General features: G+C 41.6%; 2 protein-coding genes across 2 annotated transcripts in view; both read right to left on the reverse strand.

Annotated features, from left to right (window-relative positions):
• The window catches only part of slc38a8a (solute carrier family 38 member 8a), a 14273-nt gene extending 8857 nt beyond the window's left edge, over positions 1–5416 (reverse strand). The window contains exons 1-4 of the mRNA XM_020604422.1: positions 5095–5416; positions 2470–2668; positions 1880–2036; positions 1081–1156 (exon numbers count right to left, since the gene is read on the reverse strand). Of these exons, the coding sequence (XP_020460078.1) occupies positions 1081–1156; positions 1880–2036; positions 2470–2668; positions 5095–5298 (636 nt within the window). The 5' untranslated portion in view covers positions 5299–5416. The remainder of the gene's footprint in view (positions 1–1080; positions 1157–1879; positions 2037–2469; positions 2669–5094) is intronic.
• A 3810-nt stretch (positions 5417–9226) lies between these two features.
• mbtps1 (membrane-bound transcription factor peptidase, site 1) overlaps positions 9227–25153 on the reverse strand; it is a 37515-nt gene continuing 21588 nt past the window's right edge. Inside the window, exons 14-23 of the mRNA XM_020604299.1 lie at positions 21433–21605; positions 21200–21315; positions 20892–21048; positions 15549–15673; positions 15357–15434; positions 15085–15225; positions 14838–14969; positions 12984–13110; positions 11828–11958; positions 9227–11589 (exon numbers count right to left, since the gene is read on the reverse strand). Of these exons, the coding sequence (XP_020459955.1) occupies positions 11393–11589; positions 11828–11958; positions 12984–13110; positions 14838–14969; positions 15085–15225; positions 15357–15434; positions 15549–15673; positions 20892–21048; positions 21200–21315; positions 21433–21605 (1377 nt within the window). The 3' untranslated portion in view covers positions 9227–11392. The remainder of the gene's footprint in view (positions 11590–11827; positions 11959–12983; positions 13111–14837; positions 14970–15084; positions 15226–15356; positions 15435–15548; positions 15674–20891; positions 21049–21199; positions 21316–21432; positions 21606–25153) is intronic.

The following is a 25153-nucleotide window of genomic DNA, read 5'->3' on the forward strand; positions in this document are numbered from 1 at the left end:
CTCAGCATTCCCCCGGAGGAGCTGGAGGAAGTGTCTGGAGAGAGGGAAGTCTGGGCATCTTTGATTAGACTGCTGCCCCCGCGACCCCGTCCCGGATAAGCGGAGGAAAATGGATGGATGGATGGACAATCTGTCGTTAGGAGATACACAAAAGCAAATAAGGAAATAGTTTGCCAATTGAGAAAGAAAATCTTGGTGAAAATCAGATACAAATATTTGTCCATTGTAGGGCTAACAATTATTAAGATGCTGATTATTTTCCTGATAATAGGTTGTTTGGTCTGTAATGCAGAAGCCAAGGAGCCATCACCAAGACAGCTTTGTTGTGTGACAAATGATCCAAAATCCAAAGATTTTCTACCAACAATAATATAAAACTGAGGAAAACAGTAAATGAGCAAGATGTTTATCATTTTTCTTTAAAAGAAAATACAAGAGATTAATTATTACAGTTGCACATTATTATTTATTTATTTGTTTGTTTGTTTGTTTGTTTGTGGACCAACTAATCAAATGTATCTAGTCCATTAAGTATGAACCTGCAGGCAATTACCTTATCTTAAAAACTGAAAGCAGGGCAGAACAGCCAGCATGGCTTTGCCCACCAATAGAACCGTAACACCTCTCAAATACACTGTGTCATGTTATTTCTTATGTCTGGACAGAGAGGTTCTGTCTGCCCTTGCTACAAGTTTTTTTGCTAAGCTAAACAAGCCATTGCCTGGCTTTATCTTGATATTTAACACAGATATGAGAGGGTTCTCAATCATTTCACCTTACTGTGAGTGAATAAACATACTTCTCAAATAGTCAAACTATTCTTTTAAAGTAATACTTCTGACAGATGGTCAATGCATTCTGAGAAACAAAACATCTATGTGCAGGATAATAGGTGGGTTAACCACAGCACTGATAATTCATGGCACTCTTAATGCAGCCAGTTTGTCTGACACATCTACTCTCAAGATCAATTTTTTGTCCAGTGGAGCAAACCAACTGTGTGGAGCCCTTGGTTCCAAGCATTTGTCCCCTTGTCACCACACACACATACCCACTGCTATAGACAGGGGTGATGGGAACCACAACAGAAGGCATGGTGTGGTATTTGATGGCAATGGCTATAGTCAGGTAGGTGGCAGCCAGAGTACCCAGAACACTGTGGAAGGACAGAGACAAAACACCAGCTTCAGACAGAAATTGACAAACAATGCAACATTTCAGTCAAAGGGCAATGGGTGAGTGGATTACTGGAAACTGACTGATAGACAGCGGGACAGAAACCAGGTAGAAGGAACTGACCATTTTGTCGCATACAACACTAGCACTGATGTGTAAAATGGTGAAGTCTGCCCTGAGGATAATGGTCAACAAAAGGTCACATGGTAATTTGCCTGCTGGGTTCTGAGGTATCTGTTTTATAAATTTAACATTTCAGGCTATTTCCTCCCCAGAGGAAAGTTCATGGCCCTCTGGGGATCATGAATGTTTTCAGTGGCTCTGGTAGCAATAGATAGCAATAGATTTTTATAAATTTTGTTTAATGACAAAAGCATTGGCTTAGTGGTGGAAAAATCATAAACAGATATCAAAAATGTTATAGCAAAACTCAGTCCAGTAGTTCTCAAATGACCTTGTTCTGGACACAAGTATTGGACCAACCAAAACAACCTAACTTTGTAATAAAAACACAATTAAATCCGCACTTAAAGTATAACTGAGCTGAGATAAATCTAGAGAAAATATTTTCTATAAGTATTAAAACTCCAAAATGATAAAAGTAATATGAACATAAACGTATTGTGCTGGTATGTCCTGGTGCTAAGTGTGTAGGTGTAACTCTTTATACACATGCATGAGCACGTGACATGGGCCACCTGACCTGATATAGTTCTGAATGCTGATCTCTTTGGGGATGGACAACGGCAGAATGAGGAAAGCACAGAGCAGCACCAGGGGGAAGCGCTGGTCTGTGTAGAAGTGGTACGGCATCTCAGAGTCCAGCAAACCAGTTACCAGCTCATACAGGGAGCCACACACTGAAAGACAACACACCGGGGCACTAGCTTTTGATGCAAAAGCAATGTCAGCAAAATATAAAAAGGAGACCTGCTTCAGACCTCATTCATGTTTAGTCCTCAGTTCATAAATCTGCCCTTTAACTGAGAGGAGAAAAAAGCCAAACTTTCATCTACTATAACATACAAAGAGGGAGCGACTGTTCTCAACCAAATTTTAAATCAGAGCAGCCGTTTGACTGAATGGGGGACACAACAAAGTGATTCAAGGTCAGGTTCAAACTCAGACAAGGGATTTCCTTTTACAAGTAGCTCATGAAATCCACTACAGGTCATTTCAGAAACAAGTCCTGTTCAAACACAAATGGATTATTTACAAAAATTATTATTAGTTATGAACCCAAGAAAGATTTGACAGTAAAGTACAAGTCAGTATTCAGAGCTAAGAACTTACACTTCTCAAGCTGGTCGTTCACTATGACCAGAAAGGCCACAGCAATCGTAAAAAGATTGAGGATGAAGCAGATCTCACACAGCTGCCCGATGGCTGGCCCACACACCTCTTTCACCACTGCCTGGTAGGTGCACTGGCCACTGATAGACGAGGAATATCCCAAGATTATCAATCCACTGACCAGGAACACAAGGGAGACCTGAGTGGATACAGATGATGCATTTTAAGGAAGGTTAGTCTTAAGACTTTCCTTTTTGATAAAGCTTACAGTTAGGGCTGGTAGAGGTGACCCAGAGATTTCCCTTAGTTATGGGCTGGGGTCTGTCAAAGGTTTCTTCTGCTAAACGGAGTTTTTCCTCTCCGCTGTCATCAAGTGCTTGATCAAGGGATATTTGTTGGGTTTATCTCTGTGACACTGTAAGGTCTAGACCTTACTATATAAAGTGTCCTGAGATAGTTTTTATGTCTCCTTTCCAGTGCCAGCCAGGACCAGAGGCACTATGTTTTCAGGTTGTCTGTTTGTATGTCCGGCCCATTCTTGTGAATGTGACACGCCAGGAACACCTTGTTGGAATTTCTTTAAATTTGGCACAAGTGTCCACTTGGACTCAAAGATGAGCTGATTAGATTTTGGTGGTCAAAGGTCAGTGACCTCACATGTATCCCATTCCTGTGAATTTGACTGGTGCATAAAACTGCAAAGCAATAATTTTCGTTTTGTTATGACTGGCACTATACAAATAAACTGAACTGAACTGGTGTCATCACAAATGATTGCTTTGAATGCCGGACTCGGCCTGGTGTGGAGGAAGAAGATGATATAGAAACAGACTGACAAGTGGTTCCCAACCTTTTCCCTTGGAGTCCCTGGTATTTGTGGGTAAGAAAGGCTGAGGTTGCGTCTTTCCTTATTAACAATAAGAAATCTTGCAATAACAGCAATAAAAATTGGAACTGGAACATCATCTCTGCTGGTGAACGTCAGAATCAAATCCTAAGTCCTAAGGCTGCTTTTAACACTCTCCATCTCAAAAAACAAAACCAATGTTAACCCTTGTTTTTGCTCTTTGCCCTGCTCTGTGCAAAAGAATGCCACCTCTGGCAGGCACTGTTTCAGACTGTCTGAAATGACTACCTGCAATTTGAAAACACTTCTTATAACCGTCGCTAGGTACCAGGTGGAGCTAATTTACAAACTGTAAAAAGCATAGATAAGCTGGAATAACAGCTGAAGCACTGAAGTGTCATGGAGGGGGTACATCATAGAGACATCACATCCTGTCCCAAATTCACTTGATTTATGAATTATAAATTCTTATTTAATGCACCTTTAAGCAAAATATGGAAAGTACTGTTGAATTATATGTTCATCACATAACTCACTTATTTAATTTCACATCTATCTTTGGAACTGGGCATGACAGTGAAATTGTCATATCACAGTGGCTGCAAGCCGTGAGAAAAAGGACTGCCACTTGACATTTAACACAGATGATATAGACAATGTAGTTTCAAACATATTCAAGCCATATTTTGTCAAAATCTGTAAAAAAAAACAAAAAAAAAGAAAAAAGAATGATAAACAAGGAGTTGCGAGCACGCTGACCTCAACAGAGAAAAATAGAAACGAACCCCCTCTGTTCCTTACTGCTCTGTGATTATTCCAGAAGACAGAATGAGAGTTATAAAAGAGGACAGTCTGGGCGGGCAGTGGCAGCATGAGAATAAAGTAATGACTTCTACATTCTGTCCAGCTCTTGGCTTGATCTGTAGAGTTAACACAAAACAAAGCCAAATAGGATCATATTGGTTGTCTGATTGAGTTCTTCCTTGGCAAATTCTAAAACTGGAAGGAACAGGTTCCCCAGCAGACACTTTCCCCAGAAGAAAGGCATGGCCAGAAAATAAGGATAATCACTTTATTGGGCCAAGTAAGTTACACACACACAAGGAATTTGTTTTCGGTACAGAACCAAGGCAGCCATCTGCGGTGCCAACTCACACCGATGGCTCTAACCATCAGGGGCAACTTTGGGTTTAGTGTCTTGCCCAAGGACACTTCAACATGTGGACTGTATGCACTGTGATTCGAACCTCCAACCTTCCAGGTAGGAGATGACCACTCTACCCACTGAACCGCAGTTGCCCCTGTAAGCTGGTATTTGTGGGGGTCTGGCTAAAACAGGGATGGCTCACTTAAGCTCCTATCAGAATAAAGTGATGACTAGCATGGGTGAAATGTCTATGCACAATGAGTTTAGGGGTTAGGCAGAGGCAGAAGAGACAGGTTGTTTAGTGTTAAATAACAGATTCCTTTATTGCAGTGCACTCAGTGACAGATGGGAGAAAAGAAGTGAGCAACAGAGGAAAATGCATATTGATAAGGAAAAATTAAATGAAAAACATGCTGAGGTCAGGTCTCTCCTCTCTGGTGGAGCAGATCACAGCGCACTTCCAGTATAAACAAATACACAAATAGACTACTTTCTTTTATAAATAACCTTTACAAAGCTGACACCCTCAACTTTGAGAGCATTACTGCACATCAGCAGTGCATCTGCTAAGGAATAGTTTATTATAAATTTAAATATATGAAGAAGATAAAGAAAGAAAGAAAATACTCACCAGCTCCATGGTGACTGCGCTGCGGATGTCCCCGGCTCTCTCGAAGGCCCAAGGGAAGTTGAGGAGCCCGGCGCCCAGAGCGGATTTCAGCATGATGAAAATGGCTCCCACGGAACCGAGCCGAGGCCCGGTGGCCACGTCCAGCAGGGGCTTGGCTGAGGCTGAAGCCAGCAGGCCGATGCTCTCTCTGGCTAACTCCTCCATGCGTAAACCGGCAGGAAGGTGACGGCGGGACACTCAGGCCACATACATAAACCCAGGCGCGCTGTCGGTGAGTTTCCAGCGACTCCACGATCACGGTGCTGTGGTCTGGGAACCAGCCCGCTCCTTGAGCAAGGTGAGTCTGGTGGAGGGGAGAAGGAGGGATGGGCCTGAGAGAGGGGGGCTGCTGCCTTCAGGTGCTGCTCTAAAATTAAACCGAGAGAATTTTGACTCAAACGCATGAGGGTTGACTGTGTTTTAATGGTGTTAATCCATACATGTAAATAATGCTGTTCAGTGCTGTTCATCTGGTGATAATTCAGTAAATCAGGGAGAAGGAAATGTGGGGAATAGGAATGGGAATTTAACAGGAATGGAGGGATTAGATACAACTGCAAAGAACAACAAAGATAAGGATGTGTCAAGTATACTTCTCACTTAGGGGAGACTGGGGGATGATTGTAACATGATTTCTTTGGGCATCACTAATTCAGTGCCTGTTCGTGCTAGATCTCTCAAACTTTGATATATGGTACCCATATTTGTCTGTTACAAATAAAGCTCACTTGGATGACAACTACACAATAACAAATTATGTAAATTTGTGTCAAATGCAAAGAGTTCTGTTGTTACAACCTACCCCACTACTGGGGTGAATTGTAACTCCAGCTGGGGATGGATGTAACAAAATAATATCCATACTATCTAATTTATACAAGAATTTTATTGAATAATAAAGAATGATCAGTTCTGAATAAGGTAAGTGACAAAAACAAGTTTGGTTAGGCACGTCGTTATTGGGGTAAGGGTAAAAGTAAGTCTCTAGAAACTTAATTTAAGTAAATGTAAAGACCTGAAAACTGTTAAATATAAGGGTGATGGGGGGGTATCTGTCTTTCAAAATGTGCATGTGTCACATAATGGTTCAATCACTGTCACAGATGTGACAAATGTAGAGGGCTGCCACTGGGGTGCAGGGTTTGTGGGCCCTGAAGTGACAAAGTACTTCCTTGACCCAGACTTCTTTTGGCCTGGAGTTTGCAAAGTGTTCATGCACACAATCCAAAGATTCTCATCACCAGAGGTGTCAGAATCTCTTGGTCACTGGGCTTCAGTGTATAAGGGGATGGTCATATGAAGATATACTGTTACAACATCCCCACCCCAAGCAGCCACTACATAGCTAACAGTTTTAGCATGTGGGTTTGAAGTTAGTATCAATGTCAAGCATCAAATTAAACTAAAGAAACTGCTGCTTTCGGTTATACTGTATGTCAAGCCACTGTATGCACAATACAATGAAAACTAGTCAGAAATAATCTTGATAAAAAATGTTGCTTTTTATCTGAAAATTTTTTTTTTTTTTTTTTGTTCATAAAATCCACAGCGTTGCTCACAGAGACATGCCACGTCTCCTATCAGCTCAAAAAGAAAATGGGAATTTTTGATAGTGATATCATCACCACAACTCTTTTCTGACTGGTCAAACTGGCAGTGTTACAACTTACACAGTGTTACATTCCTTCCCGGTCTTCCCTGTGCAAGTCTAAGATTTAACAGAGAAAGCAAATGTTTGAATTGAAATGAAGTAGAGGAGGACAGGGATAAGGAGTTGAAAAATGTATGAAAAAAATGTCAAGAGAGAACTGGGAGCAAGGAATTGGGTGGCTGAGAGAGTCCATATGTAATGCATTGTTTATTCTAAGAGATCAAACTGATCTGTGATGAAACAGATCTGATTATACGCCAGGCTATCAGGTGAGGAAGCCTTTTATCCATGCATTGCTCATTTCAAACATCATTTAGCCCCTACAACAATATACTGCTGTGAAGAGTAAAAAGAAGAAAATGAAACTGGAACTGCTGCTTGTGAAATTGGGTTTCTTACTTTTAATGACATGGATAAAATGAAAAAGCTACACTACACTGCATTACCGTGGCCAGATTATGTAGGTTAAAGCCAGCTTTCTGAAGGAAACAAAAGACACAGACTGGGGTAGAAAGTTATCTGATTTTTTATTCATAACCCTTGTATTTGCAATTTAAATTAAGAAGGAGAAAAACAAATTATGAGCAAGTCACCCACCAGAATTAGGTGTGAAGGTCACGAGTAAGAAGAACTTCATATATGGGGGTTCTTTCACTGCCCTGGTGCTGCAGGCCTGCCTTAAAATGTACTTGAGTTTATGCCACGGTCATGCCACATCCATTAATTGTGGCTTTAATTACATTGAACAACGGTCTTTGGCGGATGTAGGACAACCATATTTGATTTGTTTCCAGGGGCTTCAGATTAAAGTACAAGATGATAGCATGCCAACCTGCTAAACTTGGTGAAGATGAAAAACATTCATTGCTATTAGCAGGTTAGCATGCTTACATTAGCATTTAGCACAAAGCACTACTGTTCCTATGCATTACATTTCAATAAAGCTTATAAGCTAACATTTAGTGACTTATTCATGTCTTGGCCCTGACCAGACAGAGGACCATGGTGGAGGACTGATGAAAGGAGAGGGAAGGACAGGTAAGACAGAAAGGGAAGCAGGAGTGTGGATGTTAGCCAGACCTTAACGCTGACACAGACATTAATGGATAAAGTTGATGGGGAGAGGTACAGGCTGGTAAGACATGAACTGATGAATCTGGAGGTGGAGGGATCAGCTCAGACTGACTGACTCTTTCAACTGCCTGTCCAGGATGTGAGCAGGCGACCTGATTGGCCCGACAGGTTGTCCTGGGAACCATGGAGGGAAAAAGGGCATGTGACCATCACTCACCACCAGCTTTCCAAATCTTATTAGCACAGCTAGACCCTCCAGGGTCATTTCTGAGTTTCTCAAGGTTCTGAGTGAGATTAATTCTTCAGTGGGGCCTTCATCCAAGAGCACGGATGACAGATTTCACAGGCTGATCTGGCCTATTATGCTTGGATAAGGAGCTCAGATGCCCTCAGACGTCCGAGCATACAGACACACATAACCTCTGATGAAATCAATCTGCATCACTGAATTGCAGTGATTCAGTTCTGTCTGCTGATCCCTTTGCACATCATTAAACCTCTCTCTCTCCCTGGCACCTGACCATTGTTAAGTGAACTAAGGCAAACATACTCTCCAACAGTTAAAAAAAAAAATCTAATCTTCAAAATCATTCAGTTCCAGTAATTACATTTTTCTGGCATAATTTACAGTAAACACAGTGAAACAGCCCCAGCTGTTCTCTCTTTGCTATATAAACACTGAAATAATTGGTTTTCTAGCTTTTGATGGTGGGAGTTGTGTCCATGCCCTCAGGTATTGATTTACGAGATTATTGAAAAAAAAACATCGATTTCCACCACAGGGGGAAACACAGTAAAAAGAAAATCATTGCTGCCAGAAGAAAAAACAACAGAATGCATGATGCACAGATGTATGCTTGAGCTGCTTATTTTGAACAAACGCAAACAGGTCATGTAACCCCCAAATTCAAAAGCGCTGCTCCTTTGAGCTATTTAAAAATTCATGCTATACGTACAACCAAATAAAGATTTTGTATTTCCATAAGTGGTGTAAAACTATGGAATAATTTAACTGTGGACATAAAAAATAGTAATAGAATTGATGAGTTTAAACATAAGTATAAAGGTATGTGTCAATCAAGATATATGCAAGAACAGGTTTAATGATTAATCAGATGGAACATTGTGGGTGTGGTGTATGAATGTTAACACTTTGTAATAATTCTTTAGTATATTACTTGTGTGGTGTAGAGGATAATTATTTATCTAGAGATATTGCTTAGGATTTAAAAGTTGTAAAATGATGTCTTGGGGTAGGACTGGATAAGTCTAACTTCTTCCTACTCCATTCAAGCATGTACTAGGTATAAGCACATTGATATTGGATTAGCATTTGTTGGATATGTGTGAAATTACATGTGTTGACATATTAACTGTTTTACATGCTTGAATGAATAAATCAAACCAAATAATATCAGTAATTGTCATGACAATAATCCTATTAAAGCCACAATGTGTAGGAATTTTAAAAAATCCTAAAAAACTTGGTAATTATTTTGATCACATGGCACCATCTGATGTTCATACAGTATTAACATTGTTAAAATAACTTATTTTGGATTGTCTACTCGTCTCCATTTATTCAAAGGTGATTACTGTTGAGATGGTTTGCAATTGGCTATAGGCACAAATGTGCATATCAAAGTTCACCAAACATGAGCTCTAGTGAAATTACAGTGAAGGTTTACTGTCTCTCTGAACAAATCTGCACATGACATGGAGCTCCACAGGTTTACACATCAGTGTTTTTACAGATCTTTGCGTACTACTCCAGATGTGAAAAAGTTGTATAAAGCTCTCTGTGGCTCCATAATTGACTGGGTCTGAGTCTGTGAAACTGAAAAATCTGCCCATGTGGGGTAAAGGCATATTCACTTACAGCTCTAAAATACTGGTACTGCACTGCACATTTCATGTTCGTTGATGCAGTATTTACCCATTTGAAACACCAGGTGCGCTATAGAAAATGACCACTTCAGGTACAATGCTATTGTTACTAACTGAAGGTTGCTACATTTCAGAGACTGTTTTAAACCATCTTGGTAGTTGCATCTGCATGCTGATATTATACCAGGCTGTGCTGTTGTCAGGTCTCAGAGTGACAGCAAGGTGTTATTGTGCAGTTTGGCAAATTTGAAAATACAAGTAAGCTAATTAGTTTTTTTTTAGTTCAAGCTGTGGACAACAGTAACTGGCTGCATCCACAAAAGTCAGTGCAGTTTGGTTCAAAGTTAAATAAATTTGAACTTTTCTCTCTGTTCTGGGCATTGCAAACAGTGCAGAGTTGTGTAGCACATATACAACAATGGCAAAGCACGTGAAAAGGTGTTTTTCCAAGATAATGTGAACGCACCTTTAGTAGTAAAGGTTCAAGGCTACACTGGCTAGTTGCACACTAGCTAAGCAAGGCTGTAAGCTTTGACAAAAAGGAATGTGTATTACTACAGGCAATATCACTGGTTCTGTTCCATCTATTTGGATCCTTCTGTAAACTGTCCATCACGACTCCAACAATGTTTTTGAAGTGCAATGCTAAAACTGATGGCATAGTCTTCTAAAGTTATGCCAAATTTTAGATCTTAAATTTAAGCACAAGTCCAAAATTTGGCCTGATGGTGGCACCAGAATAAAGTTCAGTAGCACTGGGGTTAATTTTCTAGCATTTGATATCTTACAAATCTGAGTTATTAATAAAATCAAATGCAACAATGATGCATAACTAAATATAACTCAAGGATAAAGAATAAATATCAGATTACTTTTAGAATGCTTTTTTAATTCATGAAATAATCAGGAGGAGTCCGTCAGTGCTACTTTGTTGACATGAAGGAGAAGATCAACAGAATGCCTGGTCAGAGTTCATTCATTATATAAACTATAAAAACAATGAAGAGACTGATCTTAAACAGATGTGGGCAAAGAATTTTACAAAACAGTGGATGATGACAGAAGAGAAGGCAACCTGATCATCCAATGGTCCTCAAGTGGAAAATGTCTGTGTATCCGGTGTGTTTCTGTCATTGTGTATGCAATCCATTTTCATCTGATACCTTCAGATTTACACATTGTAAATCTGTGTGTAGTTTGTTTCTGAGTGTGTGTATTAGGGAATGAACAAATTCAATAAATATAAAAAGTCTAACATTTCATTGATAAAGAAATTGTTTGGTCAAAGAAAAGAGGAAAATGTTGACATGTCTCTATGAACTAGGCATTTCTCAGAGCCAATAGTACACTGTGTTTTACATTGTGTGTAACACTGTCTAATACTGTTCATTAGTCCACAAATGCACACAAACACACACAGAAAATCTTGAACAGACGAGACACAAAAACTGCTTTAGTATCCAAGAGACACTCGGGAGTCGCATGTTCATGTCTAGCAGGCTTGAGAGTTTGAGAATGCAACAACTCAACAGCTCATTAGATTCCGGTAAGGCCTTATGTTAGGTAGAGCCACTTTGTCAATTCCAAATCTCCAGTGTTGCTTTGGAACACAAATTTTCCAGTCTCCAGCCTCAGTTGCAGTGCCCGTCAAACTGTGGGGCTTTTTCCAGTGGTCTGCTGCTGGAGGTATGTGGGCCGCTTGACACGAGGTTTCCTACGCTTGGGTTTGCTCTTGGCCTTGGTGAGCTGGACCACAAAAAAAGACAGGACAACCATCGCACCCAGGAAGGCAAAAACTGGGATAGTCTGGCCCACTTCTTGGTTGTAGCGACCAGGCATTATACCTGAGGGCAGAGGTCACATGGGGCTTCATTAATAACCACCTGTACCACCTTTATTTTATGCACTGTGGTAATAGCTTTCATTTAAATACTGTTTGTGCCGTTCCATCAACTGTGGTTTTAACATTAAATATTTTTTTAAAAATGTGTTTCACTGCTGTGTACAAAACTCTAAACTCTAGCTCTAAAACTAACCCCAAGGATCCCCCATTCTTTATAGTAACTTTTCATCCTTTGTTACCTCCAGGGATGTCCCAGGCCCCACTCTCTCCAGGAGACAGAGGTCTGACCTGGGGGCGGTAAGGCCTTATGTTAGGTAGAGCCACTTTGTCGAAATCCACAGAGAGAAGCTTCTGGTGCTTCCACAGGTTACTGAGAGCACGAGAGAGAGACAAAGAGGATGAAATTCTAAATGAAGAATTGTGTAAAAATGTGTTCAGGAAAACAGACATAAGAACATTGCTGCCAGTAGGCACTAACTCAGTGTTAGAAAGCCAAGACTGTGTGCCAATCACTTGGTAAGTTCTCATGAACAGAACTAGAGTAACTGCTTCACAGTTGCATGCCTCCGTAAACCAGTCAAATACATGAGAATGGAACAGATGTGAGATCACTATGACCTTGACCTTTGACCACCAAAATCTACCCACTTTATCCTCGATCTTAAATGGACATTTGTGCTAAATTTGAAGAAATTCCCTGAAGGGGTTCCTGAGATATTGCATTGAGGAGAGTGGGTGGGACGTATAGATGGCCAAACTTTTCTATGAGGGCGGCTGTGGCTAGGGAGGTCAAGCGGGTCATCTCCTAACTGGAGTATTAGCAGTTCGATTCCCACAGAACTCCATTCTATCAAATGTCTGCACTGACGCGCGTGAGCCGCACATCACTTGTTTATGCTTCTGGCATATTCTCTAGCGCACTGAGGGCACCATAATACTGGTGTAGGTTAGGATTGCATGCATAAGGCCTACATGAAAACTACTGTTGTCCAGCACATTTCTGCTGTCAGCCGGCCTGGTGAAGTCTGTCTGTCTGTCTGTCTGCCGTCCTTGCAGTTCATCAGGATCTGATGACTGACAGCTGCTCTGACACTCAACGTCTCACTTTCTGTCGGGCTATGGTTACGTTTTTGAGTGAAACACTGACCAGTGAAATGGACTTAGTTTTGCAACCATTAAAAAGTGCTTAGATTATAACTGTCACTGAAAAATAACTAGCTTATATTAACTGATATTGTTTGATGTTGTTCACCTCCATAGAGGGAACATGGACATACACATACACCCAAATCCCCAGCAGCCCTCCACCCCTGGCTTGAGGCACATTGCTGCCACGCCAAATCTTGTGATCCATAGGAAGCACTGGTACTAAAACTAGTGCTTCTTCAGACCTACCTGGGAGCTGTCTCATTCACCGGCTGTGGCTTTGCCCAAGACAGGTGGGGGCAGGCTGGCAGTGGGCGGGGCTTAGGGTCACCCAGGTGAGCTTCCAGAACCTTGGAGTAACGGTAAAGATGGTTGCCTGGAGGGAGGTAAGGAAGGAAGAAAAGAGGGAAGGATAGAGGGAAGCAAGAGGACTGTAACAACACAAGGTGGATGTATAGTTTTTCCTTAAACACACATCACTAAAGCTATTTGAGCTTTTTGAATAACATACAGTGGTGTGAAAAAGTGTTTGCCCCCTTACTGATTTCTTATCTTTTTGCATGTTTGTCACACTGTAATGTTTCAGATCGTCAAACAAATTTATATATTAGTCAAAGATAACACAAGTAAACACATCATGCAGTTTTTAAATGAAGGTTTTTATTATTAAGGGAAAACAAAATCCAAAACTATATAGCCCTGTGTGAAAAATTCAAAACCAAATGAGAAAGAGAATAATTGAGCTCTATCAGTTTGGAAAAGGTTATAAAGCCATTTCTAAAGCTTTGGGACTGCAGCGAACCACAGTGAGAGCCATTATCCACAAATGGCGAAAACATGGAACAGTGGAGAACCTTCCCAGGAGTGGCCGGCCGACCAAAATTACCCCAAGAGCGCAGCGACAACTCATTCAAGAGGTCACAAAAGACCCCACAACAACATCCAAAGAACTGCAGGCCTCACTTGCCTCAGTTAAGGTGAGTGTTCATGACTCCACCATAAGAAAGAGACTGGGCAAAAATGGTTTGCATGGCAGAGTTCCAAGACGAAAACCACTGCTGAGCAAAAAGAACATAAAGGCTCGTCTCAGTTTTGCCAGAAAACATCTTGATGATCCCCAAGACTTTTGGGATAATACTCTGTGGACAGACGAGACAAAAGTTGAACTTTTTGGAAGGTGTGTGTCCCATTATGTGTGGCGTAAAAGTAACACCGCATTTCAGAAAAAGAACATCATACCAACAGTAAAATATGGTGGTGGTAGTGTGATGGTCTGGGGCTGTTTTGCTGCTTCCGGCCCTGGAAGACATGCTGTGATAAGTGGAACCATGAATTCTGCTGTGTACCAAAATATCCTGAAGGAGAATGTCCGGCCATCCGTTTGTGACCTCAAGCTGAAGCGAACTTGGGTTCTGCAGCAGGACAATGATCCAAAGCACACCAGCAAGTCCACTTCTGAATGGCTGAAGAAAAACAAAATGAAGACTTTGGAGTGGCCTAGTCAAAGTCCTGACCTGAATCCAATTGAGATGCTGTGGCATGACCTTAAAAAGGCAGTTCATGCCCGAAAACCCTCCAATGTGGCTGACTTACAACCATTCTGCCAAGATGAGTGGGCCAAAATTCCTCCACAGCGCTGTGGAAGACTCATGGCAAGTTATCGAAAACGCTTGATTGCAGTTGTTGCTGCTAAGGGTGGCCCAACCAGTTATTAGGTTTAGGGGGCAAACACTTGTTCACACAGGGCTCTATAGTTTTGGATTTTGTTTTCCCTTAATAATAAAAACCTTCATTTAAAACCTGCATGATGTGTTTACTTGTGTTATCTTTGACTAATATATAAATTTGTTTGACGATCTGAAACATTACAGTGTGACAAACATGCAAAAAGATAAGAAATCAGTAAGGGGGCAAACACTTTTTCACACCACTGTATACTGGTTTGTCCCATTATCAGTATATCTTAATTAATATGGTGAAAACTACACTCATCTAACAGCAGGAGATGCTTTGCCCAAAGATATAACAAGGAAAGGAAAAGCTGAGAACAACTGAAATAACATTAACATGTCTGTTAATGTATTGTTTTTACTCCCTCCTTACCTTCCAGTCTCTGTGGCAATGGGTGCTCGGTACCTGTAGGAGGTGCTACCCTGCTGTGGGAGTGGCTGAGGCTGGGAGGGGTCATACTGTAGGAGGTGTACTGTAGGAGAGCATCTAGCAACCAGAAACAATCTGAGAGACAGCAAACACAAACAAGTAGTACTCGATCAGATCAGCTCCATGCCGTCTGTTGTGTGTAAGAAGTCCAGAAGCAGCCACACATCGACATATGCTAAAGAGAAGTTACCTTTCTGCCTATGGCTGTCATCTATACAGTTAGAATCTCCATACAGAACGATACGGCCTCCCCCATCAGATGGTGTCTGGTACAGTCCTAGGATGGGGATTCCTTCCACCACAGCTGTCTCCTGCTTTAACACTTCCAGTCCTGTGAAAAGAACACGCACACACACAGTCATGTTATATCTGAACTAAAGAGACACAGATTAAAAAGTTCCCTGCTGGCCAGGACTCTGCTACACTAAGCTGGGTTCATTACTTTAAGAAGGTTGCTAGTACCTTGATCCTTTAGGTTCTTGGCAATGACTATTCCATCTTCTGGGAAACGAGCAATGCTGCAGCCTGAGGCATAGTACACTGAGAGAGAGAGACAAAAAAAATACAGTGAGAAGCATTTTTATTTTCTAAGGAGCTGTCTAAAGACTAATAGTGCCAGAAAATAAAGAGGGTTTGGGTACATGTGTGCCTTACTGTCGTGATCAGCCAAGGTGAAGTCTCCCTCATATAGCCCGTCACTAAAAGCCATCCCCCACACTGAGATTAGGTCATTCAAAGCTGGTATGTTGGCACCTCCTGTGTCTGGCATCCACCACTGCCTGCAGGTCAAAATCATCTTTATAACTAGTGACACATTGAGACCACTTTTTTCAGTACATGTACTTACATTTGAGTACTTGCCAATAGAAGTACTTAATGCACTGTTTCGATTATAAAAATTACAATTACCAAAAAAGTGCAGTGACTTTAGACAGTTGTTATTTTTATGAGATTTACTTTCTGATTGTGATTAAATAAAATATATAACAGGAAACAGTGCATATTGCCTTAAACTTTTCTGTAGTAACAAACAGCACTGCCACCATTTCTACTGAATATAACAAGTAATTGACTGAAGGTCTGTAGCCTACTACACAACAAACTGTAATACAGTGGTTTCTAACCTCTTTAGATGTGCGACCCTCTGTTAGGATGAAATTATTTCACAGCCCCTGCCTAGACGTTTAGGAGCCATAATATCACAGTGGACAATTTAATGTTTAATTTAACGAGGGCGCCTGTCTGTGGCTTCATCCTCTGGTAAAGAGGAGCTGCTGGTCTCAACTCATTTTCATACACAGACCTCATTAGACTCCGCTGTTAACTATAAAATCTTAGTGATTTCTTTCTTCTCGTTCACAACAATTCACTACAATCAGCATAATGAGCACTGTATAAGTTTAGTGAATGAACAGGACCAGCCATTGTGACCACGTGGAGAGTTGAAGACATCACATTTGTGCAAGTTTATTTTTGTGCTCTGTTTGTGCAACAAGTGTTACAATAGCTCTCACCATTACTGTTGGATTTTGTTGCACATAGATCACCGACGTCTACATGACCTTGTGTCTGTGTGACATAGGGAAGGAGGGGTGCTCACAGTCACACACAGCAGAGAATCAGAACTCGTAGTCCATTTTACTTTTGTCTTCATCACTTATCTTAAAATAACCACGAACCCCTGAAATTCCATCTCCACCACTTAATGACCTGCTCAACCACCATGAGTATCCTTGCGTAGTATCAGACAAGGTTTATGAGTACTAGAGGCTGGCACGTAACCAGGAATGCGCCTGGGTGGCACTGGCCCGCCCAGTCAAGTTCCATCACAATGCTATGGAAAGTATAGCTATAGCATACAGAAGTAAAATGTCAAGAAACTGACCTGTTTCTACAGCACTGAATGTAATGTCTATACCAAAAGTGCAGCGTGTGCAGCACATATCATCTTGTGTGCACCTTGTGCTCATGTCTGCAGGGAGAGCATGTTCACTCTCGCACTGGAAGCAATGGTATACAAACAGTGCACAGAAGAGCCTACAGAAACACCCTGGAAAAGGGAAAACTACTATACCTCAGGGTACTCATTTCTTGCACAAAATCTAAATTTTAAGAGTTTCAGCCAGGTTGCATCAAAAGCTAGTTAATGCAACAGAAATGAATAAGTGTCTGCTCTCCTCACTCAACAATGGGGGTTTTCTTTTGCTTATTGGATTTTCATTTACTTTACTTACTTACTTTATTTGTTAACAGCTGTTTGTGCATTTATGGCTTTTCATGGGCTGACTATGATACTGACCAAACAATAGCAGTAGTGCATGAGGGAAATTTCTGTTTTAACTGACATACTCTGCTGTTTATGTTTAATTTCTACAGTGTAATAAAAGGGTTATTATATGGTCAGTGCAAGAGCTGTAGGCTGTTACACTAATCCTGATTTTGAGTTTCAAATGATCTTCTGTCAAGCATTTTTATGCAAATTTTAGGCTGCATAGCCTATAAAGGACAATTTTTTTGTTTGCACTGTTGTGTGCAGCCTTAATAGGTTATGTACTGCCGGTTTAACTTGCAGTTTTTGTGGGAAAAGATGGCAATTTTAATACAATATCTGCCTAAGCCCCTGACTAGAGGGTGGTACCGGACCTGATACTGGTATCGGACCTGATACTGGTATCAGTGCCGGTGCATCCCTACCTACGGAACCTAACTTTGCTTTCAGTTTGACATCCATCACAAGCAGTGGATTGAATAATGAAAACAAACATGAAAACAATTAGGCCCAATAAAGTCTGATTCAATATAACTCCAGACTGTCAGTAGCTTTCACAAAAACAGAAACATTAAAAATCATGAAATCAAAAAAAAAAAAAAATTAAAACATTTCTAAATTCAAAGATGGCGTTCCATTTTTCTGGCTTAATTTTTCCAGAAAAGGTAGCTGTGAATGAAATGAACCATTTGAGAGAACCCCACCACCAATTAAAACTGAATTACTGAGCAACACATTTGAATCCATAAATACTATATTTAACTACACTTGAGACTTTTAATCCTGTGGATATTGTGCAACAGCTTGGGTAGGATATGAATGGAGCAGCAAGGAGTGGTGAGCAATTGTTAGCTCTGCATGAGGAGCTCTGAATCTGACAAGTCGTGACAGATTAAATCGATTACAGATCAAGGGCACATAAATAGAGTCTAATACTGGAAAGAGGGAGTCAGACAGAGACTGTGGTACATTAGACTGTTAACTAAATAACTAACTAAATATCTTTATAACATGCTAAAACACCTGGTGAAAGCACTGGTGAGGTAATGGTTGCTGGTCACTGACCTCATAATGGAGCAACAAGGTCATTTTAAAAGCCCCCTTTTCATCACCTGATGCCAGCTCAACTCAACTCGACTCAGCTCTACTTGCTTTTGGTACCATATTGGTTTTCCACTGCAGATGGTCCCTTCTCATTGTAGCTGGATGTCATAGCAACACCGCATTACACTGAGTGATATCATCAGCAACGACACAGTAACAGTAGAGGTCATGGAGGGTATGCTGTTCTTGATTTTCAGTATGTGGCTGTTTTTAGCTAGTACAGTAACTACAGTAAAGTAGCAGTTAGTGTTAAATAACATTGCTTTTAAAAATGGTACTTTCTTTGTTCCAGGATGTCTTGCATGTTGATGACGTGATTTCACTGACCAGTCGCTAGTCTGCAGTGTTTATACAGTGCCTTGCGAAAGTATTCGGCCCCCTTGAACTTTGCGACCTTTTGCCACATTTCAGGCTTCAAACATAAAGATATAAAACTGTAATTTTTTGTGAAGAATCAACAACAAGTGGGACACAATCATGAAGTGGAACGAAATTTATTGGATATTTCAAACGTTTTTAACAAATAAAAAACTGAAAAATCGGGCATGCAAATTTATTCAGCCCCCTTAAGTTAATACTTTGTAGCGCCACCTTTTGCTGCGATTACAGCTGTAAGTCGCTTGGGGTATGTCTCTATCAGTTTTGCACATCGAGAGACGGAAATTTTTGCCCATTCCTCCTTGCAAAACAGCTCGAGCTCAGTGAGGTTGGATAGAGAGCGTTTGTGAACAGCAGTTTTCAGTTCTTTCCACAGATTCTCGATTGGATTCAGGTCTGGACTTTGACTTGGCCATTCTAACACCTGGATATGTTTATTTGTGAACCATTCCATTGTAGATTTTGCTTTATGTTTTGGATCATTGTCTTGTTGGAAGACAAATCTCCGTCCCAGTCTCAGGTCTTTTGCAGACTCCATCAGGTTTCCTTCCAAAATGGTCCTGTATTTGGCTCCATCCATCTTCCCATCAATTTTAACCATCTTCCCTGTCCCTGCTGAAGAAAAGCAGGCCCAAACCATGATGCTGCCACCACCATGTTTGACAGTGGGGATGGTGTGTTCAGGGTGATGAGCTGTGTTGCTTTTACGCCAAACATAACATTTTGCATTGTTGCCAAAAAGTTCGATTTTGGTTTCATCTGACCAGAGCACCTTCTTCCACATGTTTGGTGCGTCTCCCAGGTGGCTTGTGGCAAACTTTAAACGACACTTTTTATGGATATCTTTAAGAAATGGCTTTCTTCTTGCCACTCTTCCATAAAGGCCAGATTTGTGCAGTATACGACTGATTGTTGTCCTATGGACAGAGTCTCCCACCTCAGCTGTAGATCTCTGCAGTTCATCCAGAGTGATCATGGGCCTCTTGGCTGCATCTCTGATCAGTCTTCTCCTTGTATGAGCTGAAAGTTTAGAGGGACGGCCAGGTCTTGGTAGATTTGCAGTGGTCTGATACTCCTTCCATTTCAATATTATCGCTTGCACAGTGCTCCTTGGGATGTTTAAAGCTTGGGAAATCTTTTTGTATCCAAATCCGGCTTTAAACTTCTCCACAACAGTATCTCGGACCTGCCTGGTGTGTTCCTTGTTCTTCATGATGCTCTCTGCGCTTTAAACGGACCTCTGAGACTATCACAGTGCAGGTGCATTTATACGGAGACTTGATTACACACAGGTGGATTCTATTTATCATCATTAGTCATTTAGGTCAACATTGGATCATTCAGAGATCCTCACTGAACTTCTGGAGAGAGTTTGCTGCACTGAAAGTAAAGGGGCTGAATAATTTTGCACGCCCAATTATTCAGTTTTTTATTTGTTTGGCTCTGCTTGCTTGGAGCTTCGATGGAGGCAATACCAAAAAAACAGTATGAGGTACCAGGTACTATCCTCAACATCTGACTGATGTAAAAACAAGTAAGGTGAGTCGAGTCAAGTTGAAATGGTGCCAGGCAATGGATAAGTGGCTAAAGGGACAGACATGTTTACACTTCTTAAAAATGTTCTGCAATGATGTACAGAATCCATGTGTACAAATACATTGGAAGGAAACTTTTTAACAAGATTAATCACTGTTTCCCAAATGAGAACCAATGTGTGCCATAGGTATACTGTGATCTCCTTTTATTTACGTTTAAGTTAAAGGCTCTGAAAATGAGAGATTTTCTGTACTTGTGTGTTTCTCTGTGCTCTTCTCCCTGGTTACTGATTTTGTGACAATGATTAAATTCTCTGACAACCTGGATTCAAATCTCAAGTACTTCTCTGTAACAAAAAATATTCAAACCAAAATAACACTCAAAATTTAAGTTCAGCGATTAGATTTGACAACATGAACAAACGGTACCGTCATTTTCATAAGAACTTGACTCAAATAGTGATAAATTGTGACTGTTGCAGAGACAAACACGATGTCACCATTTACCACTGAGTCCTGCCCACTTCAGATCAGAGAGGAGAACAAAACTCTCATGTAAAATAACAAAAACCGTTGCTATTTTGTCACCAAGTGCTGTTTATGCAGGAACTGTTCACAGTAAGACCTAAGAAATTCAGTTTGAATGTCCTTAAACATTAGCAATATTACAGCTATATCAGCAGTAGAAATCTGTTAAAGGAAGATTAATACCTGGTGTTTTCGTCATAGAACTTGACCTTCCTCATAACCGAGGTGTTGTACCAGTCACTGAAGATAATAAGTGACAGGCCATTGTCGATGTCTCTCCTCAGCTTAGTGATCTCTTCAGGGAAATACTCCTCTTCACTGTCCACCATCAACAACGTACCTGCAGAGATACAAAGGGGGGGGGGGGGGGGGACACAATACACTATCACATAAGTTATAAGCAACTGCTGATATCTTGTCAGCTTCCTGGAGCCACAGTAGGCATTTTAAAGTAGACACTAGTTATGTGTTTTTAGTTCCTGTGCTCTCACCATACTGACTGGCATCAAAGCAGGTGATGGGAGCTCCCAGCACCTCAACAAAGTACCCCATACTCCTCAGGTGCTGGTACATGTCTCTGAAGTTTGTGTGAATGTGGTCCCCATTCCTGAAAACAAAACAAACACGTCACTGAGTTGACTTAGGCAGTACCCGTGTACAACAATGAAGTGATTTCAGAAAGGTATTAGAAATTGAAAAAGGTATTAAATATACATGTACACACCAGTCTAGTGGGTCATTTTTCATGCGGAGGTTGTCTCGGGGAAAGTAGCCTGGTGGGTAGCGTAGGTTGTGGTACTGGTCCCACAGCACCCTCTTACTGCGTGGGGGAGTGGGCACAATCTTCACCTTTATGGGCAGCTTTACTATAGAGGTCAGCTCCCCACCCACCTCAGACTGCAAAGGGTGACAGTGCAAGCAGTTTGATGGTCATAACTGAAAAGAAGTAATCACTTGGCACACTACATACTCTAGAACAGTGACCAACCAGAGGTACTAGTACCCCATGGGGTACTCCTGCAGTTGCCAGGAAATCAGGGAAAGACTGTAAAGTAGCTCAACTAATTAAATAATAATTCAAGTTATTACTGAAAATAAATTCACATATTTGTGTTTAAGAGAAAAATAAATATCCAAGTTGGTATAATGCTGAACTTTAGTACATTTGTCAGGTCACATACGCCACATGCTGCGTGCTCGTTCTCATGCATTCAGATCAGGCAATGAGACGGAGTACAAAGCTGCAGAGTATAGACTGAGGAAAGCGATCACAGAGGCCAAGAGGCAGTACAGAAAGAAGCTGAATGGCTTCTATTCTACTGCTGACTCCGGACTGATGTGGCAAGGCCTGCAGCACATCACGGACTACAGGACCACCACCAGCATCATCAGCTCCGAAGACAGCCTGCTGGATGACCTCAACACATTCTACACCCGCTTTAGAGAGGAGGCACACACACACCACCCACCCCCTCACCTCCCCTCCACTAACTGTCTCACCAGGCCAGGTACGCACAGTCCTGAGGAAGATCAACCCCCGCAAAGCAGCAGGACCGGACAATGTCCCTGGGAGAGCTCTTGGGGCATGGCTGATGTTCTCACCACCATCTTCTACCTCTCCCGCAGTCAGAGCATCGTTCCCACACGTTTTAAGACCACAACCATCGTCCCCCTTCCCGAGAAGAGCCTGGTCACCTGCCTGAACGACTACAGGCCAGTGGCACTCACCCCAATCATTATGAAGTGTTTTGAGAGAGTGATGCTAGCCCACAATCAAAGCAGTATACCGGACACCCTGGATCCCCTGCAGTATGCCTACCGGCCCAACAGGGCCACCTCAGACGCCCCCCCTCCACTATTCCCTTTCTCACCTGGTTTGATGGAGACTCTTACATCAAGATACTCTTCATTGACTACAGCTCCGCCTTCAAAACAGTTATCCCCCACAAACTGTCCACTCTGTGACTGGTCCCTGGACTTTGACTGTTAGGAGTGTCAGGATTAGCAATAGGACTTCAGCCAGCATTATCACGAACATCAGCACCCCACAGGGATGTGTCCTCAGTCCCATCCTCTATACCCTGTTCACCCATGACTGTGTCGCCTCCCACAAAGACAACATCATCCTCAAGTTCACGGACTGCACCGTAGTGACAGGTTGCATCACTGACAGGGACGAAGCTGCCTACAGGTGGGAGGTGGCCGGTCTGGTGTCATGGTGCAAGGACAATAATCTCAGCCTCAACACAGACAAGACGAAGGAGATGATAGTGGAAATGAGGAAGGAGAGGAGATCTCATTAGCCACTGTTGATCCGGGGGCTTGAGGTGGAGAGGGTGAGCAGCTTCAAATACCTGGGTGTCCACATCAGTGAGGACCTCACTTGGACACTTCACACCACACAGCTGGTCAAACAGGCCCAACGGCAGCTGTACTTCCTGAGGAGGCTGAGGAGATTTGGCATGTTGCCTAGGATCCTTTGCAACTTCTACAGCTGCATCGTCGAGACCATCTTGACCAGTTGCATCACTGTCTGGTATGGCAGCACTACTGCTATGGACCGCAAGCGCCTGCAGAGAGTGATAAAGGCTGTGGAGAAGATCACCAGGACTCCACTGCCCTCTCTGCAGAGCATTTACCACCACATAGTGCATAGGAAACCTGCCTCCATCCTCAAGGACCCCACCCACCCGCAGTACAGACTGTTTATACCCCTACCCTCTGGTCGGAGGCTCAGAAGTGTGAAATGCAGGACCTCTAGACTGAAAAACTTTCTTTCCCTCTGCATTCAGACTCCTAAACAGCTGACTCAGGATCGACCTCATGTCATTGTGTGAATGCTGTAAAGCATCCACACTATGTTCTCCTGATTATTCTGGGATCTTCCACCCTTTTTTTGGCACTTTATAAGTCCAGCATGCTTTTAGCTATACAAGCCATTCAGGTATCTACCTGTTCAGCTCTTCAAGGACATTCCTGCCTGTATATATTTCATTTCATCCTTCAGATAATTCAAAAAAGAACTTCAGCCAATTCTTAACTTTTTCAACAAAGAACTTAAGCCATTTCTTCTCCTCCTTCTGCCATTTTGCTATTGAATTCAGGCATTTTCAGAACAATGCATTACAAATCTCTCATCCACACGTGCATTTTCTTCAGGAAATGCAATTTTTCTAGTTATTGTATGGATGTTGAATCGGCATCCATACTATGTTTTACAATTATTTATTTCTTTATTATTATTCTTCCATACGTTTTTTTGGCACTTAACTACTTTCAGCTAGAAAAGCCATTCAGGTATCAAAACGTTCAGCTTTTTCAGGACATGCGCGGATGTATAAAACTTTTTTGTAACTTTTATACACTTTTCTGTGGAAAACACTGCCATCTTATGCAGTTTCATGTGGTACATTTCTTTGTGTCTAATAGCTGAACTGTACTTGCTCAGAGATACAGTAGCTACTGTGCTGGTTTATCCTCATCCTGAATAAACATGTTTGAATAAATGAAGTGGTTGAAAGTAATTGCTTTTTTTAATTACACCAGGACTAGGTAATCTATTCAGTGTTGTCACTGACTTAACTTTTCTTCATAGTAATGTTGAATATATTTTCTTGCACATTTGTTTTATATGATATCCTGATTTATGATTTTATTTAACTTGACAGTTATGGTGCTTGAATACTGAGCCAGCCTGATCTCGTATTCAAAGCTAACTAGCGTAACTAGTCTTTTTGTGGCATGCATGTAGTCGGCAAAGCAAGAATTTCATTGTACAGGAAAACACGTTTCCTAACTGTGCATATGACAAATAAACACTTTGACCTTTGATTTGTATCACAATTTATTGCCACAGTATCCCATCAGCTCCACACGCATTAAAGTGTTGCCTCTGCAAGCTAGCAAAAGAGTCCATAGTTAGCTAAAAGTAACTGATAAATGTTTTAAACAGATAAAAAAATGAAAGTTGAAATCTTATTCTTCTTCTTTCGGCTGTTCCCATTAGGGGTCGCCACAGCAAATCATCTGTTTCCACCTAACGCTATCCTCGGCATCCTCTACTCTCACACGAATTAACTTCATGTCCTCTTTTAGCACATCCATATATCTCCTCTTTGGTCTTCCTCTAGACCTCTTGCCTGGCAGCTCCATCTCCAACATCCTTCTACCAATGTAACCGCTATCCCTCCTCTGCGCATGTCCAAACCATCTCAATCTAGCCTCTCTGACCTTGTCCCCAAAACAACCAACCTGAGCTGTCCCTCTGATGTGCTCATTCCTAATCCTGTCCATCCTGGTCACTTCTAAAGAGAACCTCAACATCCTCATCTCTGCTACCTCCATCTCTGCTTCTTGTCTTTTCCTCACTGCTACAGTCTCTAACCCATACAGCATAGCTGGTCTCACTACTGTCTTGTACACCTTTCCTTTGATTCTTGCTGCCA

Source organism: Monopterus albus, unplaced genomic scaffold (genome assembly GCF_001952655.1).
Source record: "Monopterus albus unplaced genomic scaffold, M_albus_1.0 scaffold65.1, whole genome shotgun sequence".
NCBI classification, from domain to species: Eukaryota; Metazoa; Chordata; class Actinopteri; order Synbranchiformes; family Synbranchidae; genus Monopterus; species Monopterus albus.